At 43.1% G+C, this 21,844-nt stretch overlaps 1 protein-coding gene and 2 long non-coding RNA genes across 8 annotated transcripts in view; 2 read left to right on the forward strand and 1 right to left on the reverse strand.

Annotated features, from left to right (window-relative positions):
* The window catches only part of NFIA (nuclear factor I A), a 308,432-nt gene extending 301,586 nt beyond the window's left edge, over positions 1-6,846 (reverse strand). For 2 of the 5 annotated variants that reach the window (XM_034779867.1, XM_034779866.1), the window contains exon 1: positions 1,408-1,932. In XM_034779867.1, the coding sequence (XP_034635758.1) occupies positions 1,408-1,434 (27 nt within the window). In that variant the 5' untranslated portion in view covers positions 1,435-1,932. Of the gene's footprint in view, positions 1-122; positions 145-1,407; positions 1,933-6,499 lie in introns of those variants that run through there. The other 3 variants (XM_034779865.1, XM_034779864.1, XM_034779868.1) reach the window with 3 other exon arrangements.
* LOC117881970 lies at positions 3,979-11,819 on the forward strand. Its single transcript, XR_004646906.1, has 2 exons — positions 3,979-4,044; positions 6,932-11,819. It is a non-coding gene; the product is annotated as an uncharacterized LOC117881970 (long non-coding RNA).
* Positions 11,820-13,686: 1,867 nt separating this feature from the next.
* LOC117881969 lies at positions 13,687-21,580 on the forward strand. 2 transcript variants are annotated; one of them, XR_004646905.1, is made up of 3 exons: positions 13,687-14,830; positions 18,475-18,617; positions 19,513-21,580. It is a non-coding gene; the product is annotated as an uncharacterized LOC117881969 (long non-coding RNA). The 2 variants fall into 2 exon arrangements; XR_004646904.1 differs by lacking the exon at positions 19,513-21,580 and having other exon boundaries at positions 13,690-14,167; positions 14,662-14,830; positions 18,475-19,490.
* The last annotated feature ends 264 nt before the right edge of the window (positions 21,581-21,844 follow it).

Consider the following 21,844-nt stretch of genomic DNA (forward strand, 5'->3'; position numbering starts at 1 on the left):
ATCCCAGACAGGATTACAGAGCTATATGGAGGGGAGGGGAAGCTTTGGAGAGAACAAAAATCACATCTCAGTTCAGCTTCATGCCTTTTAATAGCGAAAATAAATATGAAAAATGCCAGCACCGGATCTGAAGCAGCAAAAGCGCAATCCTTTGCCTGAGGAGGTATAGAGGGAGGGAGAGGAGGCTGGGAAGAAAAGTTGCCCGAAGTCCTGAGCAGTTAAGTGTAGCTGGAGCAGCAGGAGCTGGAGCAGCAGCTGTGAAAGGAAGAGACCGTCCGGAATGGAGGGCAAGTCTAGGGCTGGGCGTCAGCACACAAGCTTCAACTCCAGAGATCCAGGGCAATGCAATGGAGAGGGAGGGAGTATGTAGTGGGGAAAGGCATTTGCAATAATAATGTTAAAAAATAACACAGAGGCAACTTTGCTGCCCCAAGGGCTCGAGCAACTTTGTGCAAAACACTGACTGAACTTGCAATCCAAACTTCCCCCACTCCCCAAACATCCAGGCAAATGTGACACCCGGGAAAGTGACAACTCGCGTCAAAGCAGTACATTTCCAGGGAGCAAGACAGAGCTAGACGTTCTTGACCATCAGAGGCTGCATCTACAGATCGGTGCATGGGGTGCAACGTATAGAGCTGTAGATCTCTGCACGGCTGCAGTGTACTTACAGAGATATAGATCTGTGCACGAGAGTACAATGTATGTACAGCTGTAGATCTATGCAGGAGTGCAGTGCGTGCAGCTATACGTCTCTGCATGGGTGCAATGTGTATTTTATATATGTAGGGCTATAGATCAGGGCAATGTAGATAGCTGCAGATCTATGCGTAGGTGCGTATATATATATATATAGCTATAGGTCCAGGCATGGGTAATGTACAGAGAGACTCATAGGCAAACCTTAACCGCATCTACGAACCATACCCTTACAAACAAAAGTGTGGACTTTAGGGAGGGAAATCAATGCAGACCATGCAATACCTTACGTCTTAAAATAGAAAATGCAGCAGATTTTAATGCTACATTAAAAAAATAACCCTAAGCACATCTATGTTTTCATGCATTACTCGCATCGGAAGCACAAACAGTGAGTATTGATTGCAGATGACCAAGCATGTCATGGGCAGCAACCCTGCTAAACACGTGCAGGTCGTCCCCCCCAAAATTGCATATGAGCAGAAAACCCCCACCACCAATATTAATTAAACCATTAATAAGTAGGCGCCATTAGCCATGTGCCTACACAAATGGCCGTGCAAGAAGAGGAATGCAACCTAATGGAAACAAAGTTACTTTCTTAAAGCTGTATTTCTCCCCCCCCCGTATCATCCTCCCCCCCAGCGCATATACACACACGCACCACCCAGCAAAACCAGCCCCAAATGCATCCAAACAGCTGCTTACCTGGGTGAGACAGAGAGGAGAATACATGACTGCTGTGGGGGTTTTTGTGGTTTGGAGGTGTGTGTGTGAGAGAGAGTGAGAGAGAGAGAGAGAGAGAGAAAGGGAGAGAGAGAGGAAAAGAGAGAGAGAGGGAGAGAGAAAGAGGGGGGGGAGAACCTAGCCTGCTTCTTGCTTTCACATTTCCAACTCTGCTAAACTGCAGCGAGCGCTGAGCAGCTCCATGAGCTGAACTTTAACCCCGCCTAGACTTTCCCTACACTACACACTATACATGTCTACTGTACCCAGGCGTTAAAGGCATAGCACACACTTCCCACCCACCCCCAGCTTCCAGCAGCGCGCCCAGGCTCCAGGCTCCCCGGGAACCTGCCCGCGCGCCTCCGGCTCCGCTCTGCACCGCACCAAGAGCAGCAGCAGCTCGCTCGCTGCCTTGCCCGGGGGAGGGAGGGGAGGGGAGAGGGGCTGCAGTGCTGTGCTCGGCCAGCCCTCCCTATCCCCGATCCCCGCTCTCAGTGCATTACTGGGTAACGCAGTCAGGAGCAGTTACAGGCAGGACTCACGGGCGGCTATAGGCTACAGGATGTGCTTCAGCAAACAAAACTACTTTTCCACCGCGCTATCCCCCCACCCCACCCCCACCGCCTCCCTTACTCCGTGCATCGCCTAAGGAACTTCACCGATACAGGCTACCGATTGTATAGCCTCTACATTGCGTCTGTAGCTCCACAGATGCAAAAGACTGGGAACGTTTGGGGGGCAGCTGCTCGCCTTGCAGACGCTCCTCTGAAGAGTGGGATATATTAAATTACGCATTGTAAACTCCAAACTTTTTGTTTTTTTTGTTTTTTTTTTTTTTTGCAGGCATCGTGTTCATTAGCGGAGGTCTTGAAGATTTTTTTTTTTTACACGTGGAATTTTCACAGATTTCTTTTTTTCCTGGACTGTTGAGACTAAAGAATTATAACCCTGGCGTGGGTACAGTCCACTAGGTTTTGGGTGGTGGTTTTTTTTTTTTTTAAGATCTACACACCTTAATACGGATCAGGACCATAAATATTTTACCAACTGGGATGTCTTTTAAAGTTAAGTCCCTTGTGGGGGGAGGGGGATAAATTTGTTCAAAACTTTCCAAATATCTCTAATCCTTGGCATGTGATTGCCATTTTAAATAAATCACTGTATGGTAAGGAATGCTTATTTTACTAAAAATGCACAACCTGTGCTCTGCATTTACTCCCCCCTTCCCAAGTAAAAGTAAAGCACTTAAAATAGAACCGAGCCTCCAGCCACTTATTTAGGCTATAACGTACTGTTTTGGCACAAGGAAGGGTTTGGTTTTTTGGGTTTGGAAAGGTTCCAGTCAGCTAGCTTTTCTCTTTTATTGAGTCTTATATTTTCTCTCCGGTTTAACATCAATATATCTATCTCCTGGATGGAGTACTCCCTTCTCCTCTTCCTCTTCCCAATGAGCTGCATGCAGCCTGCAGACACTTACATATCCACAACCATTCATAACACCACCACCACCACCACCCCCAAGGAAAGGAGACTCCACAAGACACATCGAATGCAGCGTGCAGAGCTTCTCATGTGCATGGGAGATGTAGATACTGTATTTCAAACTGTAAAGCCTTTTCACAACAAGTTCAGGAGTGTTAATCCCTGTGCCCATTGCTGCTCAAAGAAAAGGCTCTGTCAGAAAACCTGGTGTAAGAAAAGTAACAAAAATCCTCTCTCTCCAACTGGAGACTTTTTCATTTCTGTTCCCTCGCTAGTACGTCACTGAATTTGCTGACTGAAAAGAGATTCTTGGAATTTACCAGGGCGATGTTTGATGGAAGTTCTCTACAAGACTTTCTTTAACTGGGGATGTCCTGGACTAACTGAAAAATGAGCTGTTTTCACTCAGTGCTTTCCTTTGATAAAAAGTGGTCTGTATCTGTTAGTCAAATAATGACAAGAAACACTTTCCTCTACATATTTGCTGCTATATATCACTTCATTGCTCTTCAGGTTTCCTCGACAGAAGTTTCTGGCTGACAGCAAGACATGTACCTGAGGCACAGCGAGCAGATATTGACCAAAGCATGCCTTAAAAAGAAAAAGAAAGAAAAAACTTCTATAACTTATTACAACTTTCTTTTGTTGCTATAATGTTTACATTTGCCTCTATTTAGAGCCCTGCGGCAAAAAGGAGGATACACAGTAAGATCTCTTTATAAAAAAAAATAGTTTTAAGAATAAAGTGAATCACTGGGGGGTAGTTTCCATTCTGGGGCCCGATCCTCCATTCCCTGTCCGACCCAAATACAAGCTAACATGAAGTTCCATGAGCTCCGAGATAATGAACTCCACAGGCATCCTAGGTGCGCGGGGAATGCGGGATCGGGCCCCTAGCAGTCCTTTCGGTGCAGCAGGCAGCCCTGCTCCACGATTTCCAGCTTTTTGTGGTTAGCAATATTATCTTAAGTAACTTTTGGCGCCCTTCGTAAGACTTTTGGACGTGGGACGATTGTTTGCGCCCTCTAGGCAGAGGCTGCATCCAAGTTCAGCACCAAACCCCTTCACATCCGCTTTCTCGAATCCAGCACACATTGTGCACGCTTAAACTCTAGGATCATGAGCCTACAGAAAAAGGTAGGAGAGAGGGGAGCTTTGCACAGCGCTGGTCCCAACTGGCTCAGAACCTCCTTTCGCCCAGTGAAAGTTCCAAGAGGAACGTTCAAACAAAGCAACTGGGGGAGGTGGGGGTTTCCGAGAGAAATCACCGTCGGATGGCATATAAAGCTATTAAAAGGCACGCAGAAGTGGGGGCGGGGAAGCATAGTTAAAGCAAATTCCTTAATCATCACAAAATAAGCGAGGCACTAAAGCAAACCCGGAGATCAGCCGCTAGGAAGGAGACATTGGAAATGGGGACTTCAGCCATTTATTTTGAAAGTGCTATAGGCTGCCTTGCGGTGGGATGTCTGCTTAAAGAGAGAGAGAGAGACTTCTACCATGATCCCTGCTATCCATATTCTTTCTGGCACTTTGCCCGGCATTGCATTTACAATGTTTTATTTGCAGAAACTTTACCTTGCCAGCGTTAGTGAAATCCTCTTAGATATATAAATTACGTCAATGAGAGTTCACTTATACGTACATCTGAACTCTCTTCTATTTCGGAGGTACTTAATAGTGAGGCCGTATTAGTATGATTTAGACTTGGGCGCCCAATGCGCACTGAAGTCAGACCTCGGCTAATACTGAGCATCCACACTCGCCCCCTTCCCCCTCCTTTATTCACTTTCTGTACTTGTTAAAGCAACAATTTCTTTGCCAGTTACCTCGAAGGGGAGGTGTTTTTTTTCTTTCTTTCTTTTTCTTTCTTTCCAGCTTTGTTGCACTTTGGTTACTATGAGCCGCTTTCTGGGAATAAAACACTTGCTAGTAACTCACGATCACGGACCCTTGAAAGACAGTCTGTACACAACTAAGTGCAATGTGTGAATTTTGTGACTCCAAAATCTGCCTTAAGTAGCACACGGGAAGACGTAGGGGTCAACTCCTGGGGAGCTATTTCCAAAGAGCTAAAAGAACCCATCCTATTTCTAGTTAACTTTCAAAGTACCTACATCGCTCAAGGGAAAGAGGAGTCGGATATTTTAAGTCATCGCCTGCCAGCTACAGTCTCCAAGACAAGCTGTTGGAATAGATTTCCACTGGACTTGTGTCAGGGACTTATATCCAGGGGACTACGGGCCCGACTCCAAGTTAGTGTGTTACTGATCTCCTACACTCGCACCTTCTGCACTGGGAAGACTAGTAACAGGAAGAAACGTACAGATTCATCAGTCCCGGGTTACTTACATTCCTGATGGTAGCTTTAACTCCGTCTCCCCCTACTCCACACCCACCCAGCCATCCACGCGCGCGAACACACCCCAACTTTCTAAAACATCTGCCAGTCGCCTGTGAACAAATCCAACACAGACCTCCTGCACCTCAGTACACACTATTCACCATTCAGTAACTAATGGGTTAAGAAAACCATAAACAACCATACAAAGGATTAACACGCGAGGGGAAGGCGCACGGCTAGTCTTCCAAAGCACTTTCTAAATCTTCCTAAATTTTGGCCCCGTTTAACAGTTAATGTGCAAAGACATCTGCAGTCAGCTAAACATTCTAGTGCAATCACCTAATATCCATTGTACACACATATAGAGTGACAAAAGTAACACACAACGCATCTGAGGGGGGCCTTTCTCGACTTCCCATGAGAAATACTGGCAGCTTTTTCTTTCACAAAAATGCCAACGGGAAGGGGGAGGGGTGGTCTAATCACCCTGGCATTCCTTTAATCTATTTTAAAGTGCAAAAGGCAAAGCAAAGCACATACAATTTGTTTTAAAATTACCCTAACTCAGCATTTTGCTAAACTAGCAGAAACACTTGTGTGTGTGTGTGTGTGTGTGTGTGCGCGCTTTGCTAAATCCGGAAGTTTGCAGCAGGTTTGACAGCTTGAAACTACATTGGCCCCTGCTGAGCTCAAAGAACTTTGAGGGGGGAAAAGGCCAACCCACTCTCAGCTTCCCTCCCATTTGGGATATTCGAACGTTGCAACAGCCAAGCTGCTCTCTCATTGGACAGCCCTCTAGTCCATCATGGAGCTTTGCAACATTGATTAGAGAAGGCGTGTGTCAATTACACGCAAAGTCTAGACACTTCCTTTTGTGCTGGGTTGGCTGCCAATGCCAGACGTCTTTTTACAGACCCGAGCACGTACATTTTTTTTTTCTTTTTGGAACCAAGCAAGCGCTAGGAGAGGGAAAAAATCTGTCAAGCTCAGCGGTTTTCTGAAATCCCTGGGAAAAAAAAAGAAGGAAACTCTAGTGCATATATATACACACACAAAACAAAACCCAACCACACAGCTGCTATCTCCTGCACACATAACACAGAAATACATTCAGCTACACATTATTTTTTGTAGCAAATCACTGACAATGAATGTATCGGCAATAGAATAGCTATTAAGTATCACGTTACATACAGTATCTTTGTTTATAAAAACATGGAAATAGAAAGTTTAAGATGCACCACGTACCATTGCAATGTATAAAGAGTACGTGAGAAACTTTACAAGGCTGAGACGATTGGCTTCATAGGTTGACACTTTTTTCAATTTTTTTTTTTAATATCTAAAATAAACTTGGAACCGTTGAAAACCCGGAAGAGAATAAAAGCTGTAGCCAATTGCAGGCTGCTGGTTAGGTTTCTTTCTTTAAAAAAAAACTTTACTCCCAAATCAGAAGGATTTGTAATGCAATCTGTCTCTCTCTCACTCTCTCTCCTCTTTTTTGAAAGCCATCCAAGCCGGGCTGGCTGGGTTCTCAGAGTCTCTCTCCCTGGCTTTGCCTTGTGTGGTTTGGATTGTGTTAGACTTTGCAGAAGTTGCGATCGATTCGGCAGTCTCTCTCTCTCTCCCTCCCCCCACCCCTCCCCGTGTTTATTTCCGCATTCGCTGCAATTTGCATAGGAACCACGGACGCACAGGGAGGAGGCTGATGCACGCACGGGGCCCACCCTTGGCCAATGGCAGCTCCTGGATCTCCCATCAACGCGAGCTCCAGGATTCAGCTCGAGCTGCGGCCGGGGCCGGGACAGAGGTCCACCTACAGTAGGCCCCAGCCATGCAGCGGCAGGCGGGAGGAAGAGGAGTAGGGTGTATCTGTACGCAATGCAAGTCTTTTCTGCAAGCGGACATTGGGATGGGGTCTAAGGAGATGGTTTGCTGCATGCTGTCGTGCGGCTGTGTTGCAACTGAGCCTCTCCTTTTAAAAGCAAACAAACCCTACCGCTATTTGCAAGTTACTGAATTAGTTCAAGAAAACTGGCCGGGAGGTCGGCAGAGCCATTTGCACTGGGTGGGGGAAAGTTCCTCTCTGAAATGTATTAAATCTGCTGAGTTCTGAAATCAAATGCAACAAAACATGATTCTAATTCGAACTGTGCCTGCCCTCCGAACTATTGGAAAATCTGAAGGTGGGGGTGGATTATCATTACAGCCATCGAATTCCTGGCTACAACATCTTCAACTTCTGCAGCGCCCCAAAAATAGTCCTGGTGTCATCCTTGCAAGACGTTGTGTCTGTTAACTAGCTCTGGACATTTTTGCAGGATAACCCTGATATCGACAACTCCTAAAATACAATCTGCTAAACTTAATTTAAAAAAAAATCTCCGAAGAGGGCGTGAGAAATAGAAAGCCACCAGTCAATTGTGTGTAGCTCTGAATCATAGAACCACAGGGTTAGAAGGGACCGCAAAGATCAACTAGCCTAACCCCCAACTACCCTTGATGATGGAGGCTTGTGTAATTAACAGCAGACAGCAAAAGCATTGCATCATGTATTGGAAGCTTGAGAGCTCTTGATATTGCAACATCAAAAAAAAAAAGCAGTTGATAATTTTTGGAACTTTATAATTATTTTAATAGTACAGTGTGGCCCTTTAGCTGAGTAAAGACTGCTGGGGTATCATGATTACCCCCAAATATTTAATACTATTAAGTGGACGAGATTAGAACTTGAAAGATCTACCAGACTATAGTGTTAACTAAAATTGGTGAATAAAGATGGTAGCTACTGGTTAGCATAAACTTCTGTTATTTAGTGAGGGGCTTTTTTTAGATGGTTCCTATTAGCAAATCATCAAATGATGAAATATTGTCTTCAGATTAAATTAAACCATCTATGTTTTATCCTTGTCCGCTTGAGAGTGTTGATAAAAGAAACATGGCAAAGGATTGTCTGCTATGTTATCAAGAGTTATCTAAGAATACTCGCAATACATTTCAAGTGGCTAAAGAAGGGTGCAGTGCCACTCAGGTTTGGCCTGTCTGCCCCAAAGGAGATGGAGGAAGCATGGGCCAAACCCTTGCGATGACTCCATGCACCAGGCTGCAACTTGCTTTGTGGCCTTTTGAAACTGGGGGTAGGGGGCACACTGCTGCCTCCCTAGTGGCCCTGAATGTTAGAAATGTTCTGCTTCAGCTGGGATGGGGGCAAAGCGAGACTATCCCCCCCCCCCGAAACTGGGACTGTTGGAACATCTGCAGATGGGCAGGTGTGCAATAATGATATTGGAGGTAGAACATGTTGGGTTTTTGGAAAAGAGGTGGGTCACATAAGGGGGAATTTAGAAAACAATTAGGTTTTTATACAGCATGGCAATATTAACATAAAACTGTGATCATTAGAGGCCTGATCCTCCAAAGTGCTGACTACCTTTTTCAAGGTTCTGAGCATGCTCAACTGCCATGGACCCCAACCTTCCTAGGTGCTGACCACCATCTGAGAAGCCCTGGACACTATTGACTCCAACTCACACCAAAGTCAATGGGAACTGAGGGCGGTCAGCTCCTCTGAGAGTCAGGACTTCAGGACCCGTTTGCAAGCCCACTGAAGTGAATAAAAAGCCTCCAATTGGCTTAAAATCAGTTCCTTAGAGACTTACCATGCACTATATAGAGCTAAATCCTCAGCACTTACTCTACAGCCCATCATTTGATGTGTACCATAAGACATTTCTTATTCCAATAAAAAGATTGTGTGTGGTGGGGGGAAGCTGTTAGATATTGACTGGGTTGGCATTACCCCTTCCCCCAGTTCTATCATTTATTGCGCAAAAGATACTTCAAAAAAGGCTGACAAAACACATTTACTATGATACTTTCTTGGTGTGTTCATTTCTATTCTTTTAGAAGAAGCTGAAAATAAGATTACAGTCTGTGAGCTCATTGGGGCACCGTAGGCCCTGATCCCCAATCTGGGGATCTAGACACTGCTATAATATAAATTATAAAAAAAATTAATGAAAGTGGTATATAACCCTTAAACAGTAAAATAAGCCTGCAGAGACAGTAAACTGACAGGCTCAACTGTTTTCGATTAAATGAACACACACATAGGTTTGATGGAAATCTGATTCCAAAATACTAATTTAAAATTACTTAATTCCTGTGAATAATAAATTTTCATATATGCAGCTTTCTATCTGTCTTGGATACTTACATAGCGCCATCAGCCTAGTACTGCATAATCTTTAATGTATTCATCCTCACCACAACCCTGGAAGGTGAGGAAGTGCTATTATCTCAATTTTATAGATGGGGAACTAAAACTAAGATCCTCAAAGGTATTTTAGGCTCCTACAGCCCCCTGAAGTCAAGTGACTTGTCCAAAGTCAGAGAGAAGTCTGTGGTAGAGCAGGGAATTGAACACAGGTCTCAGAAGGCCTAAGCTGGTGTTCTAACCATTGGTCCCTTCTGCCATGCTAAAGCTTTCCATTTTACATTTTCACTAATCCAGTCTTTGTTCTTCAACATATTGGGGGGAAAGTCCATTTTGCTCCTGGTTCTAGCTGATCACTGAAAAATTCTGCAGAATTTTCCAAATGAGCGTATACTTTTATGTATTGCAAGTTATACAGAAATAGCAGCTTACAAACAGATGGGTTCAAACTAATGACAGGAATAAAACAGAAATCAGAGACAGAGATCCAGAATAATCATTATTTTCTTTCCTCATTTGATTGTAGTTTTTACAATTTAATAAATAGATTTTCAGTTTAAATAGTACTTTGAAAACAGGATTCATTTTGAAAACTACAACCTACAGAGTTCATAGTGAAAATAGTTTTGATTTAATAAGTTAAAGATGCGTTATTGACAGAAAATCATTATTATTTTATTTGTATTGCAGTAGCACCTAGTCAGAGCTCAGTACCACGAGTTAGGCACTGTACAAATGCGTACTAAAAAGACAGACCCTTCCCCGTTTGGTGCAAACCATCATCATGCTTGTTAAACTACTAGGCCACAAACATGGAAGAACATACGTGTAAAGTAATATACAGAAACTTTTTTTATACAGTCACATTGTGTTATTCAACTCTCTCTTCTTTATGTAAAACCGACAGACACCTTTCTCAAGGGCAATAAATGACTCTGCAGTGGTACTGAGTGATTACAGTCTCCAGTACTGATGCATCTTTCTTTCCAAATCACAGTTCAGCCTAAATAATGTGTCACATAATTTTGGACCTAATCCTGAACTCTTTGGTAGTCATTTTGCTTGAGTAAGGAGTGTAGGATCAGTCAAATTTTGAAAATTCTGTTATAATATGAGATACCTACTATATATTTTTATACATGCACATTTTTGTGTTTATGACAATATACTCCCCAAACTTAGTCAGTTTGTTTACTTTTGGTACTATTTTGCTACCACATGAAAACAGCCCATTGAGTACAGTGATTTGTCTTGTGTTCACGTACTACATACTGAATCTGAAATTTAATAGTTGAGGTGAAAATATGGCTTGGAAGATGTTAATTGAATTTAATAGAATAAGATTAACACTCAGCAACTGCAGTATACTTTATAGAAAAGTTATGACTCAGAGAAAATGGGGGAGTATAATGAAAGACTACTCACGACTTTTATTTATACCACACTTGGAATTCTTTCCTCTATTGTTCTATGTTGAACTTTTTTTCTCTGTGACCAATAAAGTTTAAAATTAAGACGAGACATAATATTTCTCAAACTGCAATAATTAGTGATCTGTTTAAGTACTATGTTTGTTCCTTGCATTTTTCTTTATTAGAAATAAGTCTGTAAAATACGAGCATCCTACTTTTCAGGCAAAATTTCTCCTAACTTTGTGCATGGGGACGGTGATTGGGCATGAAGAATCTCAGCATGCTAATATCTGACCTTTCAGTATTATTGCTTCTGGTACTGTGTATGTTGAAAGATGTCTGTCCGCAAATCACTCCAAGAACTAGAGAATGTATGAGGCCTTTATTTATCAAAATAGTGTAATCCATCATATGAGGTAGGTGTCCAAATAAGGGGTAAGAATGTGTGCCAGTGGAACGCTGATCACTTTCCTAAGATGTAAAGAGAACTTAAAAATATAAGAGAACAAAAGTTTTGCCAATATTTATCTGTTTTTTCTATGTTATCAAAATACTCCTACAAGCCCAAATTAAATCTCCTCTAAATGTGAAAATATTATACGCAAGTTGTAGAATTCACTCTAGGGAAGACAGAAACTTTTCTATGTATTGAGTTTTACAAAATCCACTTTTTATTTTTAAACATTTTCGCCAAGGAAGCACTAGTGATTAAAATGTTAATACTAATCTTCAGGTTTGATTATTAAATTCCAATGTTTACTTGTTGCTTTTTGTGTGCATAGTGCTTCTGTCAGCATGTGCTCGAGTCGAAGCATTTTCTAGGTTTTCTAAACAAGTAAATTATATGATCAAGTTTAATTTTTTTTTGCCTCCTGCTCCGCTGTTCAGAAAGTCTAAAGGTTTTGTATAACATCTAATAAATTCATTAGCTTTAGCATCAGAACATTTTTCAAGTCTTCATTACTGTAATTCTGAGACCTGCTGCATTATAAGTATTGGCAATCTAGATCCCTAGTTATTGGCAACATGGGGTCAGGTAGGATCTTTCTGCACAGGTTGCTTTATTTGGCAGAATATAATATTTCTTCTGAAAAAAGTAAGTTTGTGGTTGTAGAGCTGTTGTAATCAATGACCTACTTACCTTCTGGAAACAGACTAAAATAGCACTAGAAAAGGAGAGAATTTCTTCTATTCATCTTAAAGGGGTGTTAATTTCCATATCAAGTTGGGACAATTGCAGTGCTAACACTATTAGCAACTAGACACAATACAAACGCACGGAAATGTGATTATAAAGGGACTAATGAATCCTGGTTTTGTTCATTTGGTTTTTGTTCTGTTTTTACTCCTGTATACACTCACACATCACAACAGGGGACTCAGTTATTCTGTGTAAATGCAGTGAACTCATATTTTTTTTAATGTAGCTTTTTCTAAAGTTCTGTTCTCATTTTATGAAACAGGTGTGTTGTTACAATTGCAGTTTAGCATAAATCAAATCAAATATAATTTTCCATTTAGAACATGGAAAACCTCTGCCTGCAGATTTTTTTCCCCTTGGCAGGAAATAAGCATTTCCCTACAGATGTATTTTTTTAATCCTCTTCAGATTTGGATTGTCCCTAACTGTAGAAACTCTAGTAGCCACACACAGTATGTATAGAAACAGAGCTGCTCATTTTCAATTTGTTCTGCACTTAAACTCTCTTAATGCCACAAATAAACTTTGGGAAAGTTATATCACAGTAAACAGGAGGTGTGGTTTAAAATTATATGTGCTACTGTATTATTAGGTCTCACCGACATTGCAATTATCATTTGAAGCTGGCAATACCATAATAGCTGTTTAGTCAGATACAGAAATAAAGGCATGTATAAACATTCTGACATTTTTATGAATGGAAAATATTTTTCGAGATTTCCCCCCCACTTTCTTGTTTCTCCTGTATACACCAGACCTGTCTTCCAGAATCCTTGTATATGTCACTTTAATATTTAGACACAATCAATAACATAACAACGGAACATGAGTCATTGTTACCCCGTTTCACCGCCCCAGACAAATCAGATACTTCTTTTATGAGCTAGTCAATCCTCAATCTTAAAAATCCAGAACCATTTGCTTTTATTTGCACATACAGAAGGTAAACTCTAGGACTGCAGTATCCGCTCTAACATCTGCATCGCTGGAAGTCACATCAACGTAAAACTGACATTGACCATGGTACTAGAGACTGTACAAATCACAATTTTTATTCGACAATTGATTTCGCAGCAGGGATGGTTTTAACTCCTCCGAGTAAAGGCACAAAGCCAGAATAAAAATGATCACTACCAAAAAAAAAAGTTGTATATTCCCCCCCTCCTCGTCTCCCCCCCCCCCCCACACTCATGAATCGGTGGAGAAGGAGGGAACAAAATAAAAGGTGTTTTAAAAAAAAGCATCGTCTCATAAGCTGCCAAGTCTGCCTTCCCAATTATTCATGAAGTCAATGGTAGCCATTTTCATTTAAGGTACAGAAAAAGAAAGAGGGGGGAAAAAAAGGTCATGAGAAAACCCCCAAAACACAAAATGAGCCGTAGGTAGAGAACCGAATCCACATTCATCCAGTGGTTATTCTACAGTCAATTCATTTCGAATGGCTGCGCTGCACTGAGCTTTGGGGGGGAGTGGGGGGGATAATCAATCCGTGCTGTGCCCAGTCCTCCACCAGCCGCTGCCGCTGTTGATGCAGAGGTTAGCAGCTGCATCGCGGTGGTGTTGTGATGATTTTTTTTTTTTTTTTTTTTGCCGCAGTCTACGTCCATCGTATAAACCAACACGCATTGAGATGAATAATGGAAGTACAGTACTGAAGACAGCCAAGCTGATTTATCACAGCGAATCATTCACTGCTCCAGCCCCAGCTCTCAATTATGCCACTTTAAATCACGCGCACACACACAGAAAGAGAGAGAGAGAGATAAGCTATTTGTGGCCAGATCTAGTGAAAGAGAAAGAAAAAAAAAATCCGGATTGTTGAACAGAGGGAAGTGGGAAATAAAAGACAAAAGGGATCTTTCCCCCCAGCGTGGACAAGCGCTCTGTAATGCAGCTTGGAAGAAAATAAAGTCTGAACAAAACTAGACGGTGAGACAAGCACGTAGGAGAGGGTGAAACTGACGTTAACGCAGACTCTATGGGAATCTGGTCACTGGGAAGCAAAACCCCCTCTCCTTTGCTCGCTCTCACACAATTTTTAAAAGAAACGCACTAGAACTGAGTTGCGACGAAACTTGGCTTTAAAGGTATTCACACGCTGGACACGCTTCAGTAGAGGTTTCTTTGGAGAACGTATGGTGGGGAAGAGAGACCAGGGAGGCATCTGCACGTAAGAGAGGCGAAAGGCAGCCTTGCTTTATAATCTCTTATGCCAACAATTAATTGCTAAACTTTCTTTAAAGGGTCTTGGGTTGTGGTCAAAATGCACTAGAAGGCTCCCGAGAGACCTATATGTATATCTATAGTATCTTTCAGGGGACACACACACTCACCCTCTCTCTCTATTTATATATGTATTATGGCTCCCAATGAATTCTACAGTAGAGACGGATACTTGTCAAATGTATATATTTTGAGTCGGCATTCATAGATGCATTTAAAATAGAGCGAGGTGCCTCTATTAAGAGCTGTTGAGTCATTCTGCAAATCCTGCCAGCACGGTTTTGCACAACATTTATATTATGTCTGTTACTATTCTTGTTTTATTAACTGGCTGTAAATCCCTGCAATTAACACAAAGCCCTTCAGGTAACGTCCAGACGGTGAATGGAAATCGATAAAAGTAAGGACATTCGTAATCAGCACTTCCGTCTTGTCACCTGCCCTCTGGTGACGAGGTATTACAGTGATCGGAGTCGGTGTGAAACGGAACACAGCACAGGAGCTACACTCCTATCAACGTACGGCTGGTGAGTTACCTAAGGACTGAGTGGAAACCTGAACACAGAATGTTTTCACATGTTCAAGTTAGGCATTTAGCACAACTAATGCAGTTTTGCATGTGCATTCTAGATGCATTTTTTAATGGTAGCGAAAGACAATCTGAAAAGTATTTGTAGCATTGCTATAATCCGTATTGACAATAAATCGTAACATTTCCTTCCAAGGTCTACTAGGTCCATTCTTACTATTGTGACCCATGTCGGTGGATTATTGATGTGAACAGAGTGCCATTTTGTTCTCTTATGTCAATCGAAGTTAGAAATATATACACACGCATTATGGGTGGGAGTTTCAAAAGTGGCTTTAGAGCCACAGGTTTAATTGAAAGTCAATTATACTTGTTTTCCTAAGTCACCGAGACACTTTTGAAACTCCCTGTATGATAAGATAACCACACACACATTATACTTTATAATGTCTACAAACAACTGATACGTATAACATACCTGTGTTAAAATGGGGATTTATATATAAACACCCAAAGGGACTAGCACACTAGTGGGATGCAAACATTTTCTCTAACTCAAAGCTTGTTAGTGAGAGAGAAGAGGGAACAAGTGCCTCATCACAAATCAAATCTTCAGATTTATTTTCCACTCCTTACAATTTTTTAAAAAATTAATATAGATTTAAACCTAATTTTGCATTTTCAAAACTTATTACTAGGCTCCAAACTTTGTACACTAAGAGAATTTTGGCATTGTGTTCTAACATACCGTGACTCTAAAGATTACAGACATATCGTCGCTGTAACATTAAACCTCTATGTAAACTGTTACCTCTGGCCTTCAGTTGGGAAAATGGTACAACTTCATAGAGGAAAATGTAGAGTTAAAAAAATTAAGTCAGAAGGTAAAAGAAAGCTACATTACTAGTCCAGTATTTAGAACACTGTATGTAATAAAGTTTTGGGGTTTTTTTTTCTTTGTAGAAATACCCTCTCTCCAAGATTTAAGCATTTCACACTACAGTTGCAAAGGCCGGTGCTGAAGTCCCTCATCCACCTGATAATATAATATAAGATTATAAATATAAAGCTGAAGGTGAAGATAAAGTTTACAATCATGCCAAAAAAAAAAAAAATTCCCACCAACTCTGTAGGAAATTTTCAACTGCTGCAAGCACTATTGAAATTAAACCACATCACAGCATCAGTGTAATTAGCACAAATCAAAGCGGAGACTGTTTATTTAGAGGATGTGAGGCTGCAAGTCATGTAAGTCAGTCAGAAAAGAGATGAGAGAATATATATCAATACTACCGAGAAAAAAAATCATGTATGCCCCCCCCTTAAATGAGAGGGCGAGAAAGATTAACAGGAGTCGGGGTTGACGCCAAATCAGCACAAAACTCAGAGTGGGGGGAGCATCAATTGACTAGACAGATCATAAAAGAAACCTCTGCCCACAGCCCAACCCACGGAGAAGAGACAGTTTCGCCATTTGGCTTTTGAATTTGGTTGAAGGGTGAGTGTTATGAGGCCTAGAGCTAGAACTTCTGTTCTCTCCACTGACTTACCTGGCTCAAGGCACCTCGGAGAACTTAAAATAATAAGATCAACACAGTAAGGCAAACTTGCCAGGGGGCTTAGGCGAGCTTGTCCCTCCACAGAAGCGGTTAGGTGCCCAGGGTAGGTTGAGGGGGGTCCAGAGTGATTTTGCTGTCCCCCAGGAGCGCAGACAAGCAACTGTGAACACAGAGAAGGCCTGCCCATTGCCTGACTCCTGATCGTGGTGCTCTTTTGGGAGACAAAGCTGACACTTCCCCTGAGAATAATCTCTCCTAGGACGTCCTATATCCAGCCTAGCCCCCTACAAGAACCCAGGGACCATTTCCAATCCCCACTAGAAACCAGTTCAGCTCCTGCTGCCCGGAAAACCCAGGTTAGCTGAGCAGCCAGAGATGGGGGGCAAAGCCCTTTGCCGCATACTCATGGCCATACCCAGCGTCCAGGGGGTTTCCAATGTATCCTGTAAACCCTTCAGGAGTCAGATCCCCCCTAACTGGGGCAAGGACTGCGGGCCCTTTTAGACAGCTCCCTCTAGCCCAGGGCGCTTCTCCCCCAGCTGGGAGGTTGCACCCTGCCCTCCTTGCGCGCCCTAGAGTGAGATCTACCCTGACGCCAACAGGCGTCTATAGCCCCGGCAGGGCCCGATCCCGCCGCCATTAAAGACTTCGGGGAGAGCAGGATGGGGCCCGGGAGGAATCCTCCCTGGAAACAGGAGGGAGGGGGCGCGGCTGGGGGAGGACGGAAGATTTCGATCCGTTTTCACGTCCAGCAAAGACGGCAAGTCACGGGCCCTCGCTGCATGGAGCCGGCCGGCCAAGCCGAGCAGCAGGGACGAGTCAGTTTCCAGCTGTGCCAGAGCAGAGCGCTGCTGACAATGGCTGTAGGCAGTTGGGGTGTTGCAAGGCACACACGAGACACGGCCCAGCAGCACCCTGGATCCTACAGGGCGCCACGCTCCCGACCAAGGGCAGCAGAACCTGCCTCCCTCCCTCAATCCTGGGTGTGCTCCAGTGGGGGGTGGGGTGGCGGAGGGAGAGCCACCAAGAGACTCCGGTTCACCCTGGCTATCTGACTTGAGGCTGGACAGATGTGCATGACACACACACACACGTTTCAAGTCAACAATTTAAGCATAAAAAAACCCCCAAACCATTTATTTGGAGTCGTACAACAGCGCTGAAGTCACTTGTACCCTTGGGCCAAAGGAGCAATTTATGAGCAATTATCATTTCACTGCCTGGGGCTCCGATTAGTAACTTTATGGCGTCTGTTATCTTTATGGCCGGGTTGGAACTTCAGCCTATAAACAGAGCCGCGGCGATCAGCACATCCAGGGTATTCACCCCCTTCCCTTCCGCCCAGCCCCCTCTCCAGCCTGGCACGTGTCAGACACACCTCCGGGGTGCCCAGCACTGGCTGCATCCATCCTGGTCATGGCTTTGCCTTACGGGTCATTACAAAAAAAGTCGAGCAGATTTAATCATATAAAGTTATTCAATCTAGGCAGCTCGGAGGCGTGCTCCTAAAACGCCCCTTGACTTCATTCAAGGCAGGATCGGGCCTGGTTGCCTTTGCAGAGATTAGAGACCTCCTCCATAAACTTCCTTTGGCTGGCATCAGTCTAGGATTGGGCCTCACTGCCTGTGTCGCTGGTGATACCGAATCGATCCTAGTTCATCCCTATCTGCATGTTACCACATGTGACAAATTGGTCTCTGAAAAGCCACAACCAATCATTTCATTTTAGATGATTTTATTCAAAGGTCCTTTTTTTTTTTTTTACAGTCGCCTGTTAGTTCTTGGTCACTAATCCTTTCTAGGAAATACTGAGACACGCTTTGATTTCATTGCTAGGCCACAGAGTTGCTAGATAGTTTTACTTTCTCCTGTTATGAAATGTGTGTGTTCATGGATCATTAGTTCCATGCCAGAGTGACTTGCAACTACACCCGCTTTGTGAATGTTAGAAGTTCACCTTCTGTATTTTGGCACAAAATACTCACAATATCCGACAGAAGGTCTATTATGAGAGAGTCACTCCCTGTCTTTTGGCTGGTGACATTAAAGTAACCTAGTGTTTTTTTTTTTTTTTTTTTTAAGTGCAAACTACTACCCCGCACCACTCCGGAGGGACTGGAAAAGTGCTGCATACTGACTCCTTATCACAATGCACAGGGCCTGATCCTGAAGCCAAACTTCAGAGAAATCAAAGGGAGTTTTACCGAAGTAGACAGCAAGATGAGGTCTGTAATTTGCATGTAATGACTAAAATGATACAGGAGGACTTACTTCAAATTAAATACATGTTTTTTTTAAATCAATTACTGTCTAATTCGATTTAAACAGTGGGATCATAGGAAAGAACTAAGGTTCAGCCCCTTAGCCCCCAAACTTCCATTAGGCCGCAGAACAAAACAAAGTTGAACTGCAGTGCGACTGGTTTTCTTTAAAAAGTTAACAGTGAATTAAAAGACAGCTGGTGTTCACTGTTCCAGTATTTGTAACGTGCTCTTACGAGGTTTGGCAGAGTTTAGTCCAGTACTTTTAATAACGTTGCCTTTAATTGTTTAAATACCACGTGTAAAATATATTCAACCGACATCATGTAATTAAAACCATAAAATAATAATACACATTGCAGGCTGTGCTCTATTGGGGAGATTGAAAGATAAATAGCTTTTGATGATAAGGATATTTTGCTAATATAACGTAACAACGTTATGTGATTAATGTTTTAAGCAGTGTAACCAAATACATTTTTTTTTCATTTGTTGGTCTCCACATCTAATCACTACTCAATTACGTATTGCCATTTCACGTTATCTCCTAGCGAAACAAACCAACCAACAAACCCTATTCTACTATTTTTAAATCAAGGAGGATTGACGCACTGCCTAACACCATGTACTCATAATGTGGCAATAATGTAGGCAACAGATTAAGGAAGATATACAAACAAACTAGTAATATATTAGCTAGAGAAAATAGAAAAATGCTATGTCTAAAAGTGTAAAACGTGGTGCAATCATGCATAGATCCAATTTAATATAGATTTTACCTGGTTTTCGTTATATATATATATATAATTTCTGGAGCCTAGCCCCTGTCTACTTTCATAGGAGATTTGTCTTTATGCAGACCAAACTGCCACCTGAACTTTCACTGACTTCACTGGGAGCAGTCCCTCTCGTTCAGTCATCGTAGCAAAGAACAGAAGTAAAAGGCCCGCTCGAGCTCCCATTTAGGCTAATGGCCACAATCCCCGTTGCTTTCAATCGACCGCTATTCGGTAGGCACGTCAGTGGAGCTCCATGTGAACGGGGTTGTATCTTTGCTAGACTCTTTCCCCAAAGACAATCGGGGGACAGAGACTTCAGCAGTAGCGCACACGGCTCTGGGCTGCGTAAAGAACCGAAAAACCGAAGTAAAGGCACGCAGGAAAACCACCTCTGCGGTTCCCCAGCGCTGGTGGCGAAGAGTCTTTGCGCCGAGCCTGGCAGTTCCCCACGGCTCGACTGATCTGCAAAGGGGTCCCTGACCACCTGCTTGCCTTAGCAAGAGGCACCGCTGCTAACAAATTGTCTTATGAAACATATTGAGAACAGCTTCATCCTGAGCTGGAAGGAGCGATCCGTAGAGCGACTTGGTAAAACTCCCGCTGGCCGCAGACTTTCAAAGGGAGCGAGCCAGCGGAGAACAGTGCGGACGCTCCAGATTTCTTTTTGGTACTGGGGAGATGCACGGGGGTTGGAACCGAGTCATGCTGTAACAGGTGCCATGGGAGACGCAGACATCCCACACTGTCCATTCATCTACCCCATTCCCCCTCCCCCTACAAGTGGAGCTGATTCCCCCTCTCCCTTTTCGTATATCTTGGTGCCCGCTACCCTCATTCCCAAAAAGAAAACTTGTAAACGTTATATCCAGGCCCCGTCCACTGTTCACTTCATCTGGGCAATATCACATGCCCCTCTCCCCAGCTCCATACAGGAAATCTGGCTGGGGGAATGAGCTTGCAGGCTAATGTGTCTTTAGCAAGGAGGGGGTGACTTCAGTTAATATGTCTTGAAGTTAAAACTTTCTTCCTTAGTACACCTCCCCCCCCAGCCTTAGACCCTAAAGGCTGGGATTTTTCTATTTCCCAAAATCAAGAGTGGTCACTGAAGTATTTCTGTATTATTCGGAGTAGTTGGCTTGTGTGCAAGGCATTTGAATGTGCTCCCCTGAGTCATCCCTTGACACGGAGTGAGACGGTCAGCGCGCCACCTAGAGGCAATCCCGGGGTATCACCTTTCGTAAGGCCTATGCCTCAACAAATGGGACGTGCTGCAATGTGGTTCTTCCTCACAACGTGTTTCTATGGAACACCTCCTCCCCCACCCTCGCAACTCCACTGCAGCATAATCTTAAAGATTTTCACCTGCATATACAAACACCAAGTGGAAAAATAGGTTTTGATCCCAAGGAGCCGAGCTTATCAGGCTTCTGTTTCATTCACATAAACATTGCACAGGGGAAGGGCCTGGTCCAAGAGGCCATGTAACACTACCTGGTACTTTGCGGAATGATGAATGTGTATTTTGGCTCCAGTAAGTAGGCAAGTCCCTCTTTGCACAGTCACACGGAAACGGCCCAACAGAATGAAGTGGTTGAAAGAGAGGAGCCAGAAGAAAAATCACCACAAACTTGCAGCTGAAACCAGACAACATCCCTGCCCCAAAGCCACTGTTCCTAAAGTCCCAGTTTCATCACCCCCTAGTGGTGAATTTAGGAACAGCAGCCTCACAGCCTCAAGGGAGCTTGCGCTGTGAGCGCGTTGTGACTGCAGTTGTTGCTAGGCTCAAGAATGAAGGGTTTGATCGAATTATAACCGAAGCACTGATTCTAGGTCAGGTATCTTTATTCAAGTGATTCTTTATGATCTTCAAACCCAGGTGACCAAAAAATACACCTATTACATCTCCTCTGCTTTAAGGAAACCACACAACCTGAACTTTTATGTATGGAATATATATGAATGAAAATAAAATTATACAATGCTCCAGTCCTTCAAAGTATTACCATTTTTTTCAGCATTCAGACAACCACACCAATATGCATTATTATGTATTTGTACCTGCATATATTCCCTTTGCGTTGTTGTAATCTTACAGAAGTGCAACTTAACAACAAATGCTTCAAATTGTCTAAACAAGACCTCTTATTTTGTGTACAGTTCTGAGCTTACTTTGTGCGCATAGGTCTGTGTGCACTATCAGTGACCCATGCGAATGAGAAATTTACACATGTGACTACGCATACAGATAACAATGCCCATTTATCAATTAATGGTCTCGTCATTATTTGTATTACGGTAGCACTAGGCACCCTAATCATGGACCAAGGCCCCATTGTGCTAGACAGTTTACAAACACAAAGAGATGGTCTCTGCCCCAAAGAGCTTGCAACCTAAGTATGCATTTAGAGGGAC

This window comes from Trachemys scripta, chromosome 8, assembly GCF_013100865.1.
Source record: "Trachemys scripta elegans isolate TJP31775 chromosome 8, CAS_Tse_1.0, whole genome shotgun sequence".
NCBI lineage: Eukaryota > Metazoa > Chordata > Testudines > Emydidae > Trachemys > Trachemys scripta.